Here is a 21,203-nt window from a genome sequence, read left to right on the forward strand (position 1 = left end):
GTGGATAATAGCGGATATATATGGATTGCCATAAAAACTCGTCATTGGCAGGGAAAGTTTTCTCTTAATTGAAGAGATACTCCTCAATGGCGGTGAAAGAGTTAAAGTTATGTAGAAAGTTGGAATCAAGAGCTTCATTTATAAAGCATGCATACATTACACACAGATGTGATCGTTGAGTTGTGTGTATGCAAAAATACACAGCAACATTCATATTTATGAAAATGGTGACGTGGAAAAAGGCTTATTGTCACGTCAGCGTTTGAAGATTTGCAGATTTTTGGAAATATAAGGCATTCTTGCTACTGGAAAAAGACTTAAACATTGACAGGAGCTCTTTAATATGTCAATGAGATTAATTATTGCATCATCTAAAGGCAGAGATCTGAAACTGTTCAGCTGCGCACAATTTCAAGAATTTTTACATCTGAAGTGTGGCGTACGCGTGTTTTCTGTTTGTACATTCCTTCTATAAATCACAAGTACACGTTTTTAAGAAATGATCGTTAGATCAAATTTAGGAGACTTTCTGCAGATTATTTGGCGTTAAAAAAAAAGTTTAAACATTAATATTCAGACTTTAAACTGCAGACTTTGCTATCTCTTTTGTAACTCAAATGTGATATTTATAAGATCGTAAGATGTTAATATATAATTGTGATAAGATCTGATTTGTGATTTCTTTCTGTGAGGTTTTTGTCAAATACAGTAAAATGGACTTTGTGAATCAGAACATCCTGAGATGAACTTTGTGTTTTGGCATCATGAAGGTTTGGACCAGATGATTTAATAAGCTGTCGATGAAGCGTATAGAGATTATTAATGTGTTTCAGTACCTTCTGACTGGTGTCAGTAGTGATGGCGAGTCCGTTAGGTACCAGTCCAGCTGTCTTGTGTTTCTTTACTAATCGCACAGAGACCACCGGTATCGCCACCTAAACACATTCAGTGATGTTAGATCAGATACTCAATAATCTGATTAATAATCTCAGAAGATCAGTCATTAACAGGTCTAAACTAAACCCAAACACAAAATGAAACCATCCGTACAATTACACACAGTTATCTTAGCAAAGAGAGTTAAGAAACTTTGATCTATAGAGAAATAAATGACAAATATAATAAAGACTTTAACTGTAGTGGAAATTATTCACATCAGAGTCTGAATCTTTGTACTTTCAGTTATATCAGTGTTGAACAACACAACACAACACAACACAAACTCCTTCAAGTCATCTGAGAGAGAAACAGGTCGTTGTGTCTTTAAGAGATGAAATGTAAACAGTTATACAGAGAGAAGATCCGCTCAATATCCGGTTACTCGCTTCTGTCATTATGACTTCCCTTTACGACAGCACAAACTTACAGTACATACATCTATTATATGAGGCTATCTATCTACCCCCCCACCCACCCTAACATGAACATTTAGAAAAAAACAATCATTATATTTCTTATAACTCATATCCTGAGTTTACCTTCTTTTAAACTCATTTTCATGTCTTTCTGTGCATATGTTTAAAAAACAAATGACTCACACATAACATTTAAAGCCTGTTAATATGACTATTTAGGGGTGTCAAAATGAACTTTAACCTAAATTCATAATACTGACAGTAATTTCATTAACGTGGGATTAATGTAGTGCACAATTTCTGTTTGATCTTTGGTCTAGAACATTGTTGGATAAATTGAGATGCGGCCTTAGACAGTAAATAGTCATTAAATGTCTAAAATGATCTTTATTTGTGTGTTTTCTGAGAGGTGTACGATGCGTCTCCACCCACATGTGCGTCTGACATTTTGGTTTTGGTTTGAAAACATGCAGGAATTGTAAAATAAAGTGCAGGACTTGACTGATGTTAAAAAGTTCTGAAGAGAGATGAGACTCGAAAATGATCTGACACAAGTGCACAAGTCTTATGAGAATTATAGTTTTATAAATATCTGTTTTGACAAGATTTCACGCAGATATAATCTGATATGTAAATGTTTAATTAACTGTTAGGATCTGATGTGTAAGATTATATTAAATCCTTACATTACATTGGATCTTAAAGCTGTCTGTCTCAATGTCAATCAAACAAACAATAAAAGAAAGAAAAAATATATAGATACTGTTTTTGACTTTGTGTGTGCTAAATCTATTAGTTTTAACAGTGATTTTAAAGTAAACAGTGATTTTTCTTTTGAATCTTAAAAAAATTCTTTAACTGGATGTTTCTCAAAATTAACTTTGCTGTCTCATTCACTAATAATAAACATACATTTGCATAAAGATTCATATTTGTCCACGCCCTTGTTGATTAAATATTAAAAACTTGAAGGGTCAGTTTCCCAGACAGGGTTTAGATTAATCCAGGACTAGGCCTTAGTTATATTAGGACATATAAGTAGTTTTTACAAACAAACCTTAAAAAAACCAATTACTTGTGTGCATTTTAAGACAAAACAATGGCACCTATTTATGTTAAGATCTGTCCGTGTAAGATGTTTTAAAATAAAGTGAACTCAAACATGCATTTTAGTCTGAGACAAGACTTAAGATCTGTCTGGAAACTGCCCCGAAAAGTGTTAAATACAGAACAGATAAAAATGTGTCATTAAGTTGTGATTAATCACAAGTTAACTCATGACAATCATGTGGTTAATCTAGATCAGGGGTCTCAAACTCAAACTGGTTTGGGGCCATTTCTGAGATTAGCATTTCATTGGAAGGCCACAGAGCTATTTTAACTTTAAATGTACTGTTTAAATTCTATTATTTAATGTATAATAATACTTGAAAATATATAAGCAGTGTTTTTTTTAAATATACATTATTTTATAAAAGTAAGTAAATCTCTTCTTAACTTTATCTTAAATAACTAAGGCCTATTAAAACCTAACAAATTAAATGACTGTATACATTTCTAAACTATTATGAAAAAAATGATAGTAACAGGAAGCAATTATGTAGCAACGGGTGAAGCGATGCCATGCCACACCACGGAGCGCAACATCCGCTCCCAAGCACTTGACTCGTTTTTTAAGTCGTTGTTGGACACGTCATGTGAACGAATCCTTAAACGTTTGAATCACAAATCAAACGATTATGAAGCAAAGTGAATAAACATCTTTGTTAAAAGGTGACGCGGGCCGCAGAGAAGGAGAACCATAAATGGCCCGCAGGCTGGGAGTTTGACACCACTTATCTGGATTCAATATTTTAATCGATTTACAGCCCTAATTTATAATGACAATTTTTTTTGAAGATTTTATTCATCTTCATGACTTAAATTTCAGGCCTGGAAATCGCAGTTTTTATATTTTTTGGGTTTTTGTGAGTGTGGGAAGTTTACACGTCTAATATGATAAAGCAGAGATTAAAGCAAAGATTGACTGATCTGTTAGTTGTCTATTACATTAAATCTCTAATCTATTATTTTAGTACATCTAGATAACTGATTTAGTGGTTATAATATAACAGTTTAGCAATCCTTTCAGAAAAAAGAAGAAGATCTGACCTTCTGTATCCTCATCTCTGTTTGAAACATTAAATTGCAGGATACTTTACATCACTTTAGTTTAGTTGAGAAACAACTGACAGTTCTTATTAAATCTGACCTAACATCTCAACTTACAAATCATTATTATAAGCTTACTGTGGTGAATTGTGGTAAACAATCCAGTAACAGTAGTGGGACATCTCAGGGTTTAGGTTAATCCATGACTATCTCTTAGTTATATGAGGAGTTTTTACAAACATACCTTACATAAAACAATACTGGTGAGCATCTTGAGACACTGATATATGTTAAGATATGCAGGGTAAGATGTTTTTAAATGAAGGCAGCACAAACATGCATTTTAATCTGGGACTAAGATAAAACCTGTCCAGGAAACCACCCCGAATGTATAGATACTTATTTAATAACCAATTTGGTTGTTTTGAACAAAAAAGGGACTGCAACTTTAAATTAATTTCATCATCAATATCCTTAAACTTACACTAATTAAAAATGTAAAATGTTTAATTAAATTGAATTTTATTTATATAGCGCTTTTGTTCATTGTTCCAAAGCAGCTTTAACATGAAATTGAAACAAAGAAAACACAAACAACAACAAAAGTTATTAAAATGTATTTCTTATTTTAATAATGTAATAAATAGAGCTGGGCATAGATTAATCGTGATTAATCTCATACAAAATAAAAGTCACTTTATGCACAACATATGAGCTTGTGCTGTGTGTAACCACCATAATATATAAATACAAACACATTCATGTATGTATTTAAGAAACATTTACATGTGTATATATATTTATTTATATTTTTATATATTCTAAATTATATATAAATTAAAAAACGATATTAAAATAAAACATTTCTTAAATGTTATATATCTTATATATATGTATGCGTGTGTGTGTTTAAATATACATACTATTTACACACATCACAAACTTATATATTATGCAAAAAAATACTTTTATTTTGTATGAGATTAATCTAGATTAATCTATGCCCAGCCCTAGCTCCATCCCAAACTATAATAAAACTATAGAAAAATATGTATGATTGTAAATACAAACACAAACATAACACAAATACAAACCTTGATGTCTTTACCGAACAGGTTGGCATAAAAACACAGCCAGTTTCGAGAGATGTAAAGTCTTCCCTGAAGTAAAATATCCCGTAGAAGAGCACAGGAGTATACTAGAGGAAAAAAACACAACACAACTGACTGTCTGCATCACAACACATCTATACACTGATGAACAACACATATAATCCTTTACCCTTCATGAGGATCTCTTCTTTAGGAACAGCTGAGAAGAGTTTATGATACTGGGAGTTGTATTTGCTGACGGTCTGTGAAGAGATCATGATGAAAGATCAAATGAACTGCTTTTCATCATATCTTACAATCCTTTCCTCATTTACTCAAACACACGACACATGTTGTCAATCTAGCCATTTCATTGGTAGTGTGTGCACAAATCTACTCAATCTATAAAACACCACAATCTTCTGCCCGCTCATTTACATCAATAAGTCCAAATAGATAAAGTCTAATTTTACTTAAACAGTTCAGCTGCTCATCTCGATCATATAAAGACACATCATATAAAAAACTCCAGCGTTTGCTAAGTGATGGAAATTCCCACATAAACCACTGGAAACTTCATCCACCTGATAAAACCACACACACCGTGTGAGTCAAACACTTCAGGGTCTTTGATGATAGAGAGACATTAAGACTAAAGTAGCGAGAGAGTCGTGACTTGTGATGAAAGAGGATTGTAATGTTTAACCACAATCTTGCATGACACTGAAACCATAACATCTAAACAACACAATTTGATCTGTTTATTAAAGACTAAACTGGTTTTAAAGTTGATGTTTTTTATGTGAATTCAGATGAAATACTTACTGAACCTCTGTAGCATTTCTTAACATCTTCATAAGACAGATCGTCTATGAGCTGTAGCCTGAAAACAAACAAAAAAGGCCTGAATGAATGGACATATTCACTTTTACGCATGCATATGTGCAGATGCAAATCTCTTCCTCACAAATATCTTTTCCATGCAAAAAACGTCTGGAGAAAGACAAACATGTGTTTACATACGCACAGCGATAACAGGAACATGTCTTACTTCTGCACGTACTCCTAAAGTTTTCTGCACAGGCCCGAGCTAAAACCGACTGATCCAAATCTCATGCAAAATGTGTTATGACAAACAGACATGAGTTCATTTTAACCACAGGTAAATATGTGCAAATCACCACAGTATGCATTTATGGACCAGAAACTTTTCCTGACAACACAACATACTGTATATATGAGAAACAAATCTCAACCGAAATCTGAGCGGACAGAAAGTGCTGCTGTGTGTTCATCAATCTCATCAGATCAAAGGGGACTGAAGGAAAATAAGTCTCTGTATTTCATAAAAATAGACACACAGCTATGAAATGGACATGGGTAGGGTAGTGTAACACTAATCTTTTTTTAAATCCAAGAAATAAATGAAGTTTGGTAAGTTAAGAGTTGTTATATTCCTGGAGGTTTTTTCCCATCTAACTCCAGTTCCTCTTTCACCCAAATCCCTAAACTTCCTGACCACAAACAATCCATCATTGTTAATGGCTTCTGGTGTCTGAGTGAGCTCACATGAGGCTCAGATGTTGCTTTCCTTCCTGTAACAGATCATCTGTTTACACCCAACGGCACATTTCATCCTCAAAATATCACAATTTCCCCTCCTCATGGAGTAATGATGCTTATGAAAGCGACTGTAATGCCTGAAGCAAACGAGTACTGTGGTGTAATCATGCTACAGTTACTCAATCATTCATGTGTAGTGTAGTGTAGTGTAGTACCCTTCATAGTGATCGAGTGTCATATGACACTTTCTGTTAAAGGAACACAGCACAGTTTTTCAAAATTTTACTATGTTTTTACCTCAACTTAGATGAATTAATACATCTCTATCTTTTATCAATGCATACACTTAATCTTTGTACAGTGCGTCGTGAATGTGTTAGCATTTAGCCTAGCCCCATTCATTCCTTAGGATCCAAATAGGGATAAATTTAAAAGACACCAAACACTTCCATGTTTTCCCTATTTAATGACTGTTACATGAGTAGTTACACCAGTAAGTATGGTGGCACAAAATAAAAATAAAAAATTAAGCGAAAAAGAGAACTATATGAAGAGTTTGGTTCCAAAACGCAATAAATCCATGAATTTTTTTCTCCAAATGCTATAAATCTATTGAATCAATGTATAAATGTGCATTCATCTTTGTCATGACTAACTTAGTGGTATACACTGATAAAAAAATAAACATTAAATGGCATTAATGAAAACACTTACTTTGTCATATTAGGTACACTGTCATTGCTGCGGTTATACTTGACGTCGTCGCTTAACATTTTTCACAGCGATCAGCTGTAAAATGTTTTGGTCCCGCTCGATTTTTCGTTGACTTTGAGTAAAATAATGTTAAGTTTTTCATAAGATCCTCTGGGGTCAATGTGTAGCATCACAGAAGCTTCATGCTGTCGTGCAAACAAGCGACCAGCTCCCGAGTGCCTCTCGCGTAAATTATTAGATGTTGATGGCTTACATTTCTTTCCCGTCACAGAAAACCACCACATGTTTATCAATGCTATTAAAGTATTATTTTGTTTTAGTTTGTTTGTTGATCACAAAGTACAAAGTAGATGAGGAAAACTAGGATTCCGTGTATTCAACGCACCACCATTGTTTGTTTACATTGTGTGGAATGGTGCGCTGTGATTTGTGGAGCGGATTTATTGCATTCTATGGAAAAGGAGGAGTGGCATTTAGTGTGTTTTGGGAGAAAAGATGACAGAATAACACAGCGGATATTGGATTTTGTGTAAAATTAAGAATTTACTTTTTAATACTGACCTGATATAATAGTGATTTTGGCAGTAACTCATTATTTTTTTTTTATGGCGTTTATCGCGTTTTGGAATCAAACTCTTCATGGCAGAAGAGCACTTAGTTTAGTTTGCAGCACTTTGGCCTCAGCGCACAGTAATATTGATAGAAGTTTGAAGTTTATCCACTTTAAAAATGGCCATGTTTTATTTTGTGCCACTTACTCCTATAACTACTCATGTAATAGTTTGGATCCTAAGGAATGAATGGGGCTAAGCTAAATGCTAACACATTTACAACGCTTAAGTGCAAGGACTAAGTGCACGCACCGACAAAAGATAGAGATGCATCAACCCATCAAAGCCGAGATAAAAACATAGCAAAATATTGAAAAACTGTGATGTGTTCCCTCAAACAATCCATTCAGATTCAACTCAAAACTGAACGTTAACACATCAACAAAACCAACATTCAGAATGCTTAGGAACTTCCTCACTGGAAAACAGTCTTACACACGCATGCACACACATGCACGCACGCACGCACACCCACACACACACTCTATAAAACTGTGAAACCACATTAAGTCATGACAGATCTTCTCTAACACATCTATATATCTATATCCTGAAAAATAAGATGTGTGTGTGCATGTGTGCATCTGTGTTCGCGTGTGTTGGTGTGTGTTTGCGTGTGTGTGTGTGTGTGTGCATACCCTACAGCACCATCTGTCTGCACAGGGGTTAATGTGTTGTTCAGATGCGTGTTTGGTTGTGTTGTGTTTAGTATTTTCTCAAAACTATCCATAGTAACCCATTGTACCCATGAGCTTTAACAAACATAATGTTTACACAGAGAAGAGCAAATGATTTCAAAACTATTGAAAGGCTGACGATCTTTTAACTGTTGATCAATATAACTGAGGTTAACACCGGCTGTATTATTGACCCTCAAACCCGGTTAAACCGTTAAATCTGAAGAGCTTCTTTTGAAAAGTTTGAGCAAACGGTGTAAAGAGAAGCATTTGTGTGTGTTTGTAATGTTATGGATGAACTGCTGCCCAACCCTGAACACAAGAACAAGAACAGGCTTGTGAAAAACACCAGAAGATTTTACTGAAATTACTCAACAAACACAGATGTTACTGTACGGACAAACCTCACTCAATGAATGCACTGTAAAGACAGACAGACAGACAGACAGACAGACAGACAGACAGACAGACATTTCTTATGTATATATTGCCTGCTTTGTCCATCAGTAAAGAAACATACAGTACAAAAATCATCTACCACAAAGAGCTGAGTTATGCTAACCAGGAAAAGCAATAATGACATGATGTCTTAAAACTAGAGCCTGACCGATATGCATTTTTTGGGCCGATGCAGATACAGATATTAGGGAGTAAAAAAGACTGATAACGATATATCGGCTGATTTTCTTTGTGTATATTATAGTGCAGTACACATATACATTATACTACAGTACTGTACATAGAATACACTATATACATTAACAGAATATCCTACTACAGGGTTTCCCGCAGAAAATTTGTTAGTTAAGGTGGTAGGGTTAGGCGAGTGGGTGGGACAGAGGGTGTGGCAATCAAAGGGGCGTATGCTTCATGATAAAAATTTAAATAGTTTTATTTAAAACACTCAAATAAAACTTAATTTTGAAGAAACTATGACAGAAAATGAACACATACTAGATTATTAATGATTTAAATGTTTTTAACAGATACCTCTAATGGGAATAGCTGCATGATGAAGTGAAACTAAAGGGTTAATAAACACAAACTGAAGCAGATGTTGTATAACATCTGGCGAAGGATGATAGATGGCGCAAATATTGTAAAAACTGATTATTTCCCACTATTAATTACATTATCTTAAAGGAGTGTAACTGTAGCATGTAAATAATGCATAAATAATGTGAGCAAGAGCGCTCAACAATTATATCTAATCAGGCACGTGAAACCAGCTAGCAGGTTGCTCAAACAACAAAATCACCAGCTAACTTACTTTCAAATGGCAAGAACTATAGACGAATACAATAACAGGCTTAAATAAACCCAAAACATTAGGTAGGGTTTCCAAGCTTAGGCGGGCCGCCTGAACTGAAATGTGCTGTGGGAAACCCTGTACTATATATAAATAAATACATTTTTGCAATGATCAAATGTGGTGATCAAACACTTAAAATGACGTGACAAAGATATGTAATATGTGTTTAACAATTTAACAATAAACTTTATTATCCAAAATGAGTCTGATATTAGTGCGCAAAACAGTAAACTTGACTTATTATAAATAATTTCAATACACAAACAGAACAAAATACACCGATACATTTATCGATACTATATTTAAAGTATATACTATTGATATATACTAGTACTCACATTAGACTCTGTCTGAAGGGGTCGAGGCATTGCGTGTCATCTTCCTTTTGGGGGTCCGTCAGGTCGATTGGTGTGACCAGGCCCATATCATCTCCCTGATCGATGAGCGTTGTCATTATTCACTGTTGAAATATAACAAAAACAAATATGAGCTCTCCTTCAAAACACTACAAGACGTCTCTCTATCTGTTGTTTATATAAAACGGCATAGTGTAGACTTATGATATATTTATCCATTATTTATCAATATTTCAATTTATTTTGTCAAAGATACTGGAGATAATCTGATGTTTTTTTTGAAAATATGCTCATTTTCCAGCTCCCCTAGAGTTAAACATTTGATTTTTACCATTTTTGAATCCTTTCAGCTGGTCTCTGGATCAGGCACTAGCATTTTTAGCATAGCTTAGCACAATCCATTGAATCTGATTAGACCATTAGCACCACGCTAAAAAAAGAGTTTTAAAATTAAAAGTTGTGATTTGCTGGGCAGATATGTCTAGGAACTATACTCTTATACTGGCGTAATAATCAAGGACTTTGCTGCTGTAACATGGCTGCAGGAGGCGTAGTGATATTACACAGCGCCCGAATGTGACCGGCACTAAGGGGGCATGCACACCAAAGCTTTTACACCCGCGATGGCGCAGGTTTTAAATTGATTCCAATGGAAATTTTGGGTTTTCTAAACAAGCCAGCAGCTAGCTTTTTTTTGCGCTGGAAAACAGCGCTTGGCGGTTTTTCCGCACTCGGCGCTGAGCGTCGAGAGTTGAAAGAGATTCAATTTTGGGTGAAAAGCTCAGCTCGTCAATATCAGTTTTCACACAGCCGTCCAATCACAGTGGAGGAGGGGTGGGACAAGTATCACAACAACCAACTGGCTCACATCTCAAGTAACTACCGAAGCGCTCGGCTAAAGAAATGTGGCGCTCAGCTGAAAAAACAGCTGGCAATCCGTGTCCTCCAGGTGTTTTCAGCCACGTTTAAATGTTTTGGCGTACACAACCCCTAAGTTTGTGTAGTTACAGAGCTGGGGACTATTTTCGGCACTGCGTGATATTATTGTGTCCTTGATTATTACACCAGAATTAGAGTGTAGTTCTTAGCCGTATCGGTCTAGAAAATCACAACTTTAAATTTTCCGTCTGTCATGGTGTCCTACAATTTGGGCAAAACAAAGTATTTCAGAGAGCAGCTGTCCTAACATTTCTGCTCTTTAAATCCAGCCAGCTCAGAGCTATAGGGTCCAAACTGACAAAACAAACACATTTTATAACCAACACACACACAAACCTTAACTATACAAACATCAGAATAAAATACAAACAAGAGACCTGAAGCTTGTGTTTGTTAAAATGACCACAGAGGAACTGACCTAGTTAGGTGAATAGGTTTATTGAGTTTAACAAACACCTAAAAACAGGCATCAGTCAAATATTTTCATGTGAATAAATGCATTATTTAATTCAGTCATGCGGGAATGAATCCAAATCCACCGTACAAACAACAACGTTTTAGATTTCTTTGGCAGAAACCAGGAAAAAACTCACAGCCTCCAAAACACTACAAATAAACATCTCACAGTCATATTTATGTTGGGTTTTCATTTATTTGAATGAACTGTTGTGTACAGTAAAACCTCTTCTGCTTCTATAAATGGGACATTTAATAATCAACAAACGTCCAGAAGCAAATCTCTGGAAATCCAAAACATTCAATTCAGTCTGATTGAAAGCACCAGACACAAATATCCTTACAGCACTGACTGAATAATTGTTTATTAAAATGAATGCAGTGTTCCTGAAGCGTGTGTTGAGATGTTAATGGTATTTCAGTCTCTGGTGAATGTTCTTGATAAAGTCGTGACAGATCAAACACTCGAGCGATGATAAGAGCTCACAGCCGACTCTAAATATAAACCTGTCAACCAGCGGCATCTCTACACGCAAGACTGAAAATGATGGTGTGAGAGAGAAACTAAATATAGAGAGACGTCAAACACCTCGTACAACATTACAGTCACTTAACAATGAATTCCTTCACTTCATCACAACTACAGTTAAAAGACACTGAAAGAAATCCCTGAACAGGCTGATATTCCCTAAACAGGAAGAGTCTGTAAACATCTCCAGAGGTTTGATGTTCCTCGTGTGTTCCTGTTTGTTTATGATGATGATGATGATGATGGAGGACAGACGCTCACCAACAGCTTTATATTTAAGACAGAAAAGATGTATTTGCCACTGGTTTTAAAAACACACATATGCAAATGTAAACTTCAAGACAAACAGAAACCTTCTTCATTTCATTGGTAAAGAAGTAAACACACACTGATTTATTCAGCATGGCCCAGATTTCTCATTTGGAGATTTTGGGCATACAGGAGAGCCATCATTATTAATATCATCAGATCTTCTACAGTAGCTACGTTTGCATGCAACCAAATAATTGCTTTTAATCGTACTGATGGATCAATTGGATTAAAAAGCCTTTATGTTACCACCTTAATCAATACGATTGAGTTCGATCGGATGCTAATTTTAATAGTTTTGAAAGGGGTGGTGGAGGCTGATCTGTGATCCGATCATCAGAAATAAAGTATGCATGTAAACACGTGAATCGTAGTATTTTCTCAATCGGATGCAAAAATACTTTGGCACATGAGCAGAACATTTGTGCTTAAGTTCTCATCTTATATTTACCTCTTATATCATCACATGGTTCTCATCACAAAAACATGCAATAGAAAGGCAATGGCAGCTTTATTAAAGGATAATTCCGGTATTTAACACTTTGAGTCTCATTTCTGGTTTGTTTTGGATGAACTACAGTGATGGACACAGAAATTTTGACAATAGGTCGTGTCTTGACTTTTCGACTCATTTAGAAGCGTCTCTTGACTGCTTCAGAATGGAAGTCAATGACCATGCACAAACATGTCATTAAAACAACAATTAACGTTCATTTTCAAAACTGTGCTGCTCACCTAGTGGTTCGTGGTGTTCGTTGATGATTAAAAACAAAGATATTGGCGAAATGTAGAATTTCAATCCGTGTTATTTGCTATAGTGGAACAATTTTTTCAGATACCTCACAACCGCGTATATACTTCCGCTCTATATTTGAGTCTGAAGCATGAATGATCGTTGTCCAACAAACTGTAATAAAACGGTAGCATACTTTCAAAATCAAGTTTATTTATAACACTTACACCATCCAATATGTTTTTTTCATCGGCAGAACAATAAAGAAGATATTCTGCAGAAACCCCAGTGCTCCGTCATGCAAGTCAACAGATCCGCACACTTTAAGAGCTAAAGCATATATATCCAATACAACAGTAATCCTCCATACTGTGTAACTCCGTGTGACATATTGACGTCTTGTGAAGCAAATCAATCAGTTTTTGCAAGAAACTGAATGTTATTTACAACATGATTAGCGTGAATGTCAAAGCAGGAAGCGTGCTTTCCGTTTGAGGCGATCTCTTCCACTGGTGTGCGTTTGGTGGCTGTTGGCTATGGATGTTGGTCTCTCTGCGCCACCTATAGAGCGGGAGCGTGAAGCGCCTTCCTGCTTGGCAAAAGCTCTGCATTAACGCTGTAAAATATTTATATATATATTCGAATCCCAAAACTGAAATACGGAACGAATATTCGAATATTCTGGTCCAGCCCTACAAATATGGGAAAAATTTATTCTGAGAGAAACCGAGCGAAAAAACAACAACCACATGTAAACAGTCCCTTTTCCTTTTCCGGCGGCGGAGTGATATATCAGCGAGCGATGAGTCTTCCAGAGAAGTCAATGGAATTTTACAAAATGCCAAATAAAACACGACAGAAACTGTATTTCGCTACACAACTTGTTTTTAATCATCAACGAACACCACAAACCACTCGGTGAGTAGCACAGTTCCGAAAATGAACGTCAAGTGCTGTTCCAATGACATGCCTGTGCATGGCCACCGACCTCCACTCTAAAGCAGTCAAGAGACGCCTCCAAACGAGTCAAAAACTCAAGACACGACCCACCGTCAAAATTTCTGTGTCCATCACTGTAGTTCATCCAAAACAAACCAGAAATGAGACTCAAAGTGTTAAATACCGGAATTATCCTTTAAAGTAATGAGGTCATGCGCTGTATATTCTGCAGCGTTCATGTCTTTCATAACATTACATAAAAAAATAAAAGAGAGTTTTGCAAAGTGTGTTTTCTTTGCTTATATCTGAACAACTTTTTAAGAGCAACTTTCTTTAACTTTGACTTTGTACGTTTATCCAGAAATAAAGCGTAAACTTGAGGAGAGATGCTGTGCACTGTGTTGCCAAATCCTCAGATTTTTGCAAGTTTAGATTTGGGCTACTTTTAAACAGTTGATTTTTTTCTGTGGGTTAAAGATGAAAGGATTTTCTTTATTAGTTATTAGTATTTGGGTTGTGAATAGTCATTGGGAGGCTTTTGCACAGACGTTTGGTTTGGATTATATTGAATGTACATGTAAACAAACATCTGAATCAGATTGCAATGTTTAGGGTACATCTTCTTCCTAAAGCGCCGTTAGGAATTCACCCTCCGCCTGTGTGTGTGCACGCGTTTAAGTGCCCTGCAGTAGTGCATATATACGGAGAGACGCGTTTCAAAAAGTAAGCCAACATAAAATCTTTCTGTTCTTGACAGGGCACATAAATACAAAATGATCTCACAGTATTCTTTTTCTAATAAAAATATTTGTTTATGTCTTAAGTGAATTATAGAGTCTTATAAACATTATAGAATGTTTAGGGTACATGTAAACTGTATTTTCATAACCTGCAATCAGATTAAATTCAGTCAGATTTTTCAGTCAAAATTTGGTGCATGTAAACATAGCCACTGAGAGTCTCTGACTGGATCTCTTTCATATAAAATCTTGTCTGTCTTGATCACAATGAATCTGTCAGTAGGATCAGCTCAAGTATGGGAACTCTCATGGCTTCTAAACAGCAAGGAAAGTGATTGTTTGTCCTGGAGCTCTTCCAACGTGACCCCTGGGAAAATCTCCAGTCAGAGTCCTGTTAAACCCCGGACAGAGAGGAATAGGTTGGCAAGGTCTCTGTACACGACACAAATGGCTGTGTAGATATTTACATCCCATAAAACACAACATCCACGTTGTTTCCGAGTCAAACATCATTGTATATATCAACGTTATCATAGTAATCATTTAAACAAAATCACATTTTGTGCTGCTTATGTTAAATCCAGTAAAACCTTTATTTGTCTCTGCAACTTGAGATGTTTTGTGTTCTTTGGGGCACAGGTGTGAGATCTCACAAACCTTCACGTCATCATGGTAAGTGGATGTTTACAGTCTTACAGTACTTTCACTTTTCATGCTACAGATAAAAACCAACGGCCACAAACATTAACAGAGACACTTTTAAGTGTATTTCAAGGTAACATACACAGTGTAAACCTTTAACAGCTTCATGACTGTTTCCATGGTAACCACCATATGAACTACATCCGCGGACAGCACGCTGTCAAATGATTGATAAGATTTTTTGAGGAGTGTTGGGTGGCCGTGTAATATATCATGTGAATGTTGAATATTGTTGATTGTTTTTGATTCAATCCAATATCGATTAGTTCTTTCATTTCATTAAACATATTTGCTGTGCTGTCACTTTAAGACATGCATGTACTGCATGGATCCAATATACTACACTGTGTTTTCTCTCAGAATGGTTCACATATTTACTGTATCGATGTTATTTTGTTAAAATGAGCTTCATGGTGCTGTCTTTATTATTGATCAGATTTACTCATCTGCCTGGTTAACCCGCACAAAACAAACATTTATCATCAATTCTATTATATGAAATATTCTCCCATCAGCACATTGTCTTCTGATATTGTTGGGAAATGTGAGGCAGTGAGAGCATTCAAGTACTTATTTCAAAAAGATGTGCTTAATATGGTTTGATTTGAAAACAGACCAAAAATCGTTTTTTTTTACTGAATATCATTTGTTCTCCTGCTCACTGACTCCAGATGTACACCACAACATTAAATTAAGTACAATGTTATTACAATGATAAAAACAAGGTGTGACTGTTGAGTTAGGGCTATATGCTAGTTAATGCTATATGCTAGTTAATGCTATATGCTAGTTAATGCTATATGCTAGCGTTTAGGTTGAAGTTCTACTATTGACGTTACAGTTACTTTTGCAGGTCCATACTGAAAAAAAACACGTATTACTCAGAAACGTCCATTAACAATCTCCAAACAATTGATTATTCTTCAAAATCTGATACATACTCAAACATAAGATCTGTTTACACACACACAGAGCTACTGAAGGAGAAACAGCCAATCAGAGCAGAGCTCAACATTATTATTCATGACCCTTTCAAATAAGGTAATAATAGACCATTTCATTATAAAGACAAATCCTAGGGTTGTAAATGGACATGAAAAACTGACTCTGGATCATTTTTGCTCTTAATAAAGACACAAACCTTCCGTGTAGATATCAGATAACTATTTAAGAGATTATTACAACGCATTCTTTGGCACCTTTAACCAACTTGAGCTTTCCTGGTCTCGCTAGACCTCCAGATAAACTGAAGTGCCAAACTCCTTACAAACCTTCATCTTTGACCAGAAGCAGTTTTTGAGTTTGAGCCGAGCAATGAATTTAAAACAATGCAAATCTAAGTAAATAATAAACCCCTCCCAACACAAACCAGAGCTCAAGTCTTCATCAGAGAGACTCCACCTACATCTACAGTCAGCTATGACATAACTGCACTGTGACGAATGACGTTACAAACACAGATTAATGAGATATCATCATCACACCCTCAACTGAATTCCTGTATAAAGAAAACCACAACTTCAGGTAAACCACACCTGACATACTATATAAACACCAGCACCAGCAGCTGAGACTATAACTTCATACATCAGACACCACAGAAATGAGGAAAAAATCCAACATCTACACAACATCACAGATGAAACACACACAACTATTAATAACATTATAAAATTCTCTCTCCCTAAATAGCAACATGTTTGATCATTTAGTCAATCTTACTGATATTGACTGTATGATAAGATACGCCTTTAGTGATACGCCTTTAGTGACACTTACCAGTATGATGAGAGGGGCGGAGCTTCTGTAGCTTCTTAACGTCCAGCGTTACAGCTCAAAGTCTGGATCACTCATTCCTGTCGTTTAATCCAATCTGATCCTGATGAAAACAAGAAAAACATTTTTATAAACTTAACAGAGCAGAGAAATCTCCTGTAACTCAGTTTAAAAGAGCCTGTGATCATGTAAAGTCTTAAACATAACAATCTGATCAAAAATAAACCATCTTCTCTTACAAGACAAACCTAAAGTGAAACTTAAATGTGAATATCTGCTTTTATTTGATCAGTTGGTGCTCATGTTTCCATTTTCATCATCACTTCCTCTTCTGTTATCTTAAATAAAATACGGCCAAAATAAATGAATGTGACCTACAGTACAACAAACAACAGAAACAGCAAACTCTCTGTCCTACTTCCTAACCTGAAACATTTGAAGGTTTCACGTCTGGATTCTCAGTTCAGGTTTTCGAGGGTGACGTGAATGAATGTGCAGACATTTTTAACATTTGCATTTGTAATAAGATCCAAACATTCCTGTTTGACTTCTGATTCTGACATCAATAGAAGCTTAACTGACCACAAAACACACACATATCACATTAGTGCATGAAGATAATCAATCATAGACGGCTGCTAACCGGTAATCTCTTACCTACTGTAATAATATCCTCCTAATTCAGTTTTAATAATAGATGCTAATACAAAGTCATAAAACACAATGAGTGCATGTTTACAGTTAAAGATCAGAGGTCAACCAAGTGAAACATTCGACTGTTTCTCATCAAACCTCTGCAACTTATACATGACTAACACACAGTAGGAATGTGCAATACAGTTACACAAAACTACACACAAGAACTCTCTCTCTCACACACACACACACAGACACTTTCTACATAAAAGACTCTCAGGGCATTAAATTTCTTTCCTTTACTTTCTCTCCTTGAGTTACCAAGCTTTTGTTTAACCCTTTCAAAGATAACATGAAATCCTGTAGAATGTTAAACTCTATTTATAGACATACATAGATGAATAATAAGAGTTGTGTACATGGTAATGATATATCATGAGCCTCAAACACAGACCAATCTCAACAGAACACCAACTGTGACGTTACAGTCCAGATGTACGCCCCAACATTAATTTCATTACAATGTTGTGGATGCTGAGTTGGCGCTATATGCTATAATGCTATATGCTAGTTAGCGCTATATGCTAGCATTTAGGCTGAAGTTCTACTATTGTCGTTACAGTTAAGTTTTGCAGGTACATACTGAAAAAACACAAACTTATCACTGAGAAACGTCCATTAACAATCTACAAACAATTGATTATTCCTCAAAATCTCATACAGACTCAAACATAAGATCTGTTTACACACAAACAGAGCTACTGAAGGAGAAACAGCCAATTAGAGCAGAGCTCAACATTATTATTCATGACCCTTTCAAACAAGGTAATAATAGATCATTTCATTCTAAAGGGTAAATGAACATGTAAAACTGACTCTGGATCATTTCTGCACTTAATAAAGCCACAAACCTTCTGTGTAGACGTCAGAGAACAATTTAACAGATTATTACAATGCATTCTTTGGCACCTTTAAAATGAGAAAAGCCGCAGTTTGTATTAATTGGTAATCAAAATTGAAGACACAATAGAATGAACATTACACTTGGCTATATATTGCTTAACAGATCAATGTATGTACATTTATATTATTATGAGTGTCATGAAGCTTTAATGTATATTTGTGCATTAAAGTTTTATGACATTCATGACAACTATGATGTAAAACAATAACAATGAGTTTTCTAAGCATTATCTGATGTTTATTGATGAGTAATTCGGCGTTTTAAAGGCTGAATTGTGTTGATGTTGGGATAAAAACGCAACAAACATGGCAGAATTCTTTTTATAAATAATCAGAGAGTGACATTATTAAAAGTGTATGACTACAGTGTATTTACTGTAATAATACATCAATCTGTTGAAGATTACGGTTTATGAAACAATCACAATGTATTGAGTACGACAGCGGACATGAATGTAACGTTAGCCATCATCGCTTACCTTCAAAGAGATCTCAGCTCCGACATTTCACAACAAACACAGCTCGTGTGTCTCCATTAAACCTCAATGATGATTATCTCACGTGAATATCCATCGAGCACACACACGCTAATCATAACCGAACGCTCGTGCAACGGAAAATTCTGCACGACCGGTTGCGAGTGCGACTTGTTGCTCCTCCGTGCGGTCGCAGAGGGGGTGTGGCTTATACTCTTAACTCCGCCCCATCACGGTCCAAATGCTACAGCAGTCACATCCGACGTGGACGGATGTACCTGCAATAAGACTTCCTCTCTCTTCAGTGTCTTCTATTTTCTCATCATCATCATCATCATCATCATCATCATCATCATCATCATCATCATCATCATCATCATGAAGAGCTAAATGTGGTCAAATCTTTATTTCACTTCTTCATTGACACTGGCAAAGCTCACCAAGTTATCATTTCCATATTAAACAGTTAACAAGAACCCTTTAACCTTTTCTTCCAATGCAACGTGAATCTATTTCCTTGCTTGTAATTATTTATTCAAAATATAAATAAATTTGGTGAAAAATACATTTTTAAACATATATTATTACAGTATATTTCAGCAAATATAGGTTATTTTTGGCCTTTTTGCATATTTTGAAAAATATTTGAACTAGCTACATGTGTTTGCCGTTACTTCAATAGTGCATAGTAAATAAAACATGCTAGTATTGCATTTTTTTGTTCCAACTACAATGCAATTATCACAATAAATAAATCAATACATATGCTGAATGCCGAAACGATGCTATTTTGAAAGGAAAGGAAGGAACATTTCTATAATCATGCATTTGAAGCTTTGCAGTGTAGAGAGAACAGATTGATTTGAATGCAGAACAGCTCGTGTGATCTCATACATACAGTGGGGATGTTTGTGTTTTGCACACCACCAGCGCGCGCCTTGAATTCTAATCACGCACGTGCTTCGAATATAAATCGACAGGAAGATCACGAAGCTCTGCAGTCTGCACAAAACCTTTTCTTAAACCATTCATGAGCCGCATAGTATAAAAAAAGAGTACTATGGAAGTGAATGGTGCTTATGATCAGTTTGGTTGCAAACATTCTTCAGAATATCTTTCTTCGTGTTTATCAGAACAAAGCAATTTATACAGGTTTGTAACAACATGAGGGTGAGTAAATGATGACAGAATTTTTATTTTTGGGTGAACTATTCCTTTAACATGCAGGATTTATTATTTAAGAAACGTTATGTTTTATTTCTGCATGTTTCTTGTAAACAGACACACAAAGACTTGTGTTACTACTCACACCAATGAATAAATGAATGTTTTGCCTCTTGAGATTGATTTTGCTCCTACACTCTCGCGGGTTTCCATAGCAACTGCTGAATTTCTGGGCACGCGCTGTTCCCGCGCTGGTCACCTGATGACTCGAGGAGCGAAACAAAATACCTCAGAGGATGAAACCTACGGCCATGAAATCAGATACTGCTTTCCTTTTAAAATGATAAATGTCTTTCAGGTAAGCAAAAGTTTCTTAGCGGATGAGCTAAAATTCATTTGAAGGTAGCTATTTTTCACTCTCCCGCCGATAGCTATATCAGTATTACAGCTAGCCTATTGCCATATGAAAAAAACATTTTAGAATCATATTGTAGTAAACCTTTGTTAAATTACTAGCAAAATATGTATTTTTAACCTTATATACAGTACCTAGAAAAAGTGAGGAATTAGACAGACATAAAGTTTCTCCCCATTTTTTTCCTCACAAAGTGCCACTGTGTGGATAGGCGGACTCATCTTGTTATGAATATCGTCACTGTCGGATTTAAAACCGCTACTTATTCATGAAATTGAACAAAAACTGTATTTTAAAATAATTTAACACATATACAGAATATAGGTGATGCTTTTGATGCCTTGGTAACACTTATGGGGAACACTTATTGATTATTAACTATGACTTTTGCCTTAGTAAACTCCCAATTTACTTCTTATTAATAGTAGTTAGCAGTTAGGGTTAGGTATTGGATTGGGTTAATGTACAATATGGTGATGCAGAATAATAAGACATTAATATGTCCTTTATAAGCACTAATAAACAGACAATATGTAAGCGAATAAGAAAGTAATTAAAAGTGAGAATTGGTCCCTATACTCGACAACAACTTCAAA

At 35.6% G+C, this 21,203-nt stretch overlaps 2 protein-coding genes across 2 annotated transcripts in view; both read right to left on the minus strand.

The window, feature by feature from the left end:
• Positions 1-19,243, minus strand: part of gramd2ab (GRAM domain containing 2Ab) — a 26,092-nt gene extending 6,849 nt beyond the window's left edge. The window contains exons 1-7 of the mRNA XM_073869040.1: positions 19,032-19,243; positions 16,957-17,056; positions 9,813-9,934; positions 5,423-5,480; positions 4,788-4,860; positions 4,601-4,704; positions 837-935 (exon numbers count right to left, since the gene is read on the minus strand). Coding sequence (XP_073725141.1) covers positions 837-935; positions 4,601-4,704; positions 4,788-4,860; positions 5,423-5,480; positions 9,813-9,928 — 450 coding nt within the window. The 5' untranslated portion in view covers positions 9,929-9,934; positions 16,957-17,056; positions 19,032-19,243. The remainder of the gene's footprint in view (positions 1-836; positions 936-4,600; positions 4,705-4,787; positions 4,861-5,422; positions 5,481-9,812; positions 9,935-16,956; positions 17,057-19,031) is intronic.
• spg11 (SPG11 vesicle trafficking associated, spatacsin) overlaps positions 1-21,203 on the minus strand; it is a 393,853-nt gene that overhangs the window by 141,205 nt on the left and 231,445 nt on the right. The window lies entirely within an intron of this gene.

The sequence above is a fragment of the Misgurnus anguillicaudatus genome, chromosome 6 (genome assembly GCF_027580225.2).
Source record: "Misgurnus anguillicaudatus chromosome 6, ASM2758022v2, whole genome shotgun sequence".
Taxonomy (NCBI): Eukaryota; Metazoa; Chordata; class Actinopteri; order Cypriniformes; family Cobitidae; genus Misgurnus; species Misgurnus anguillicaudatus.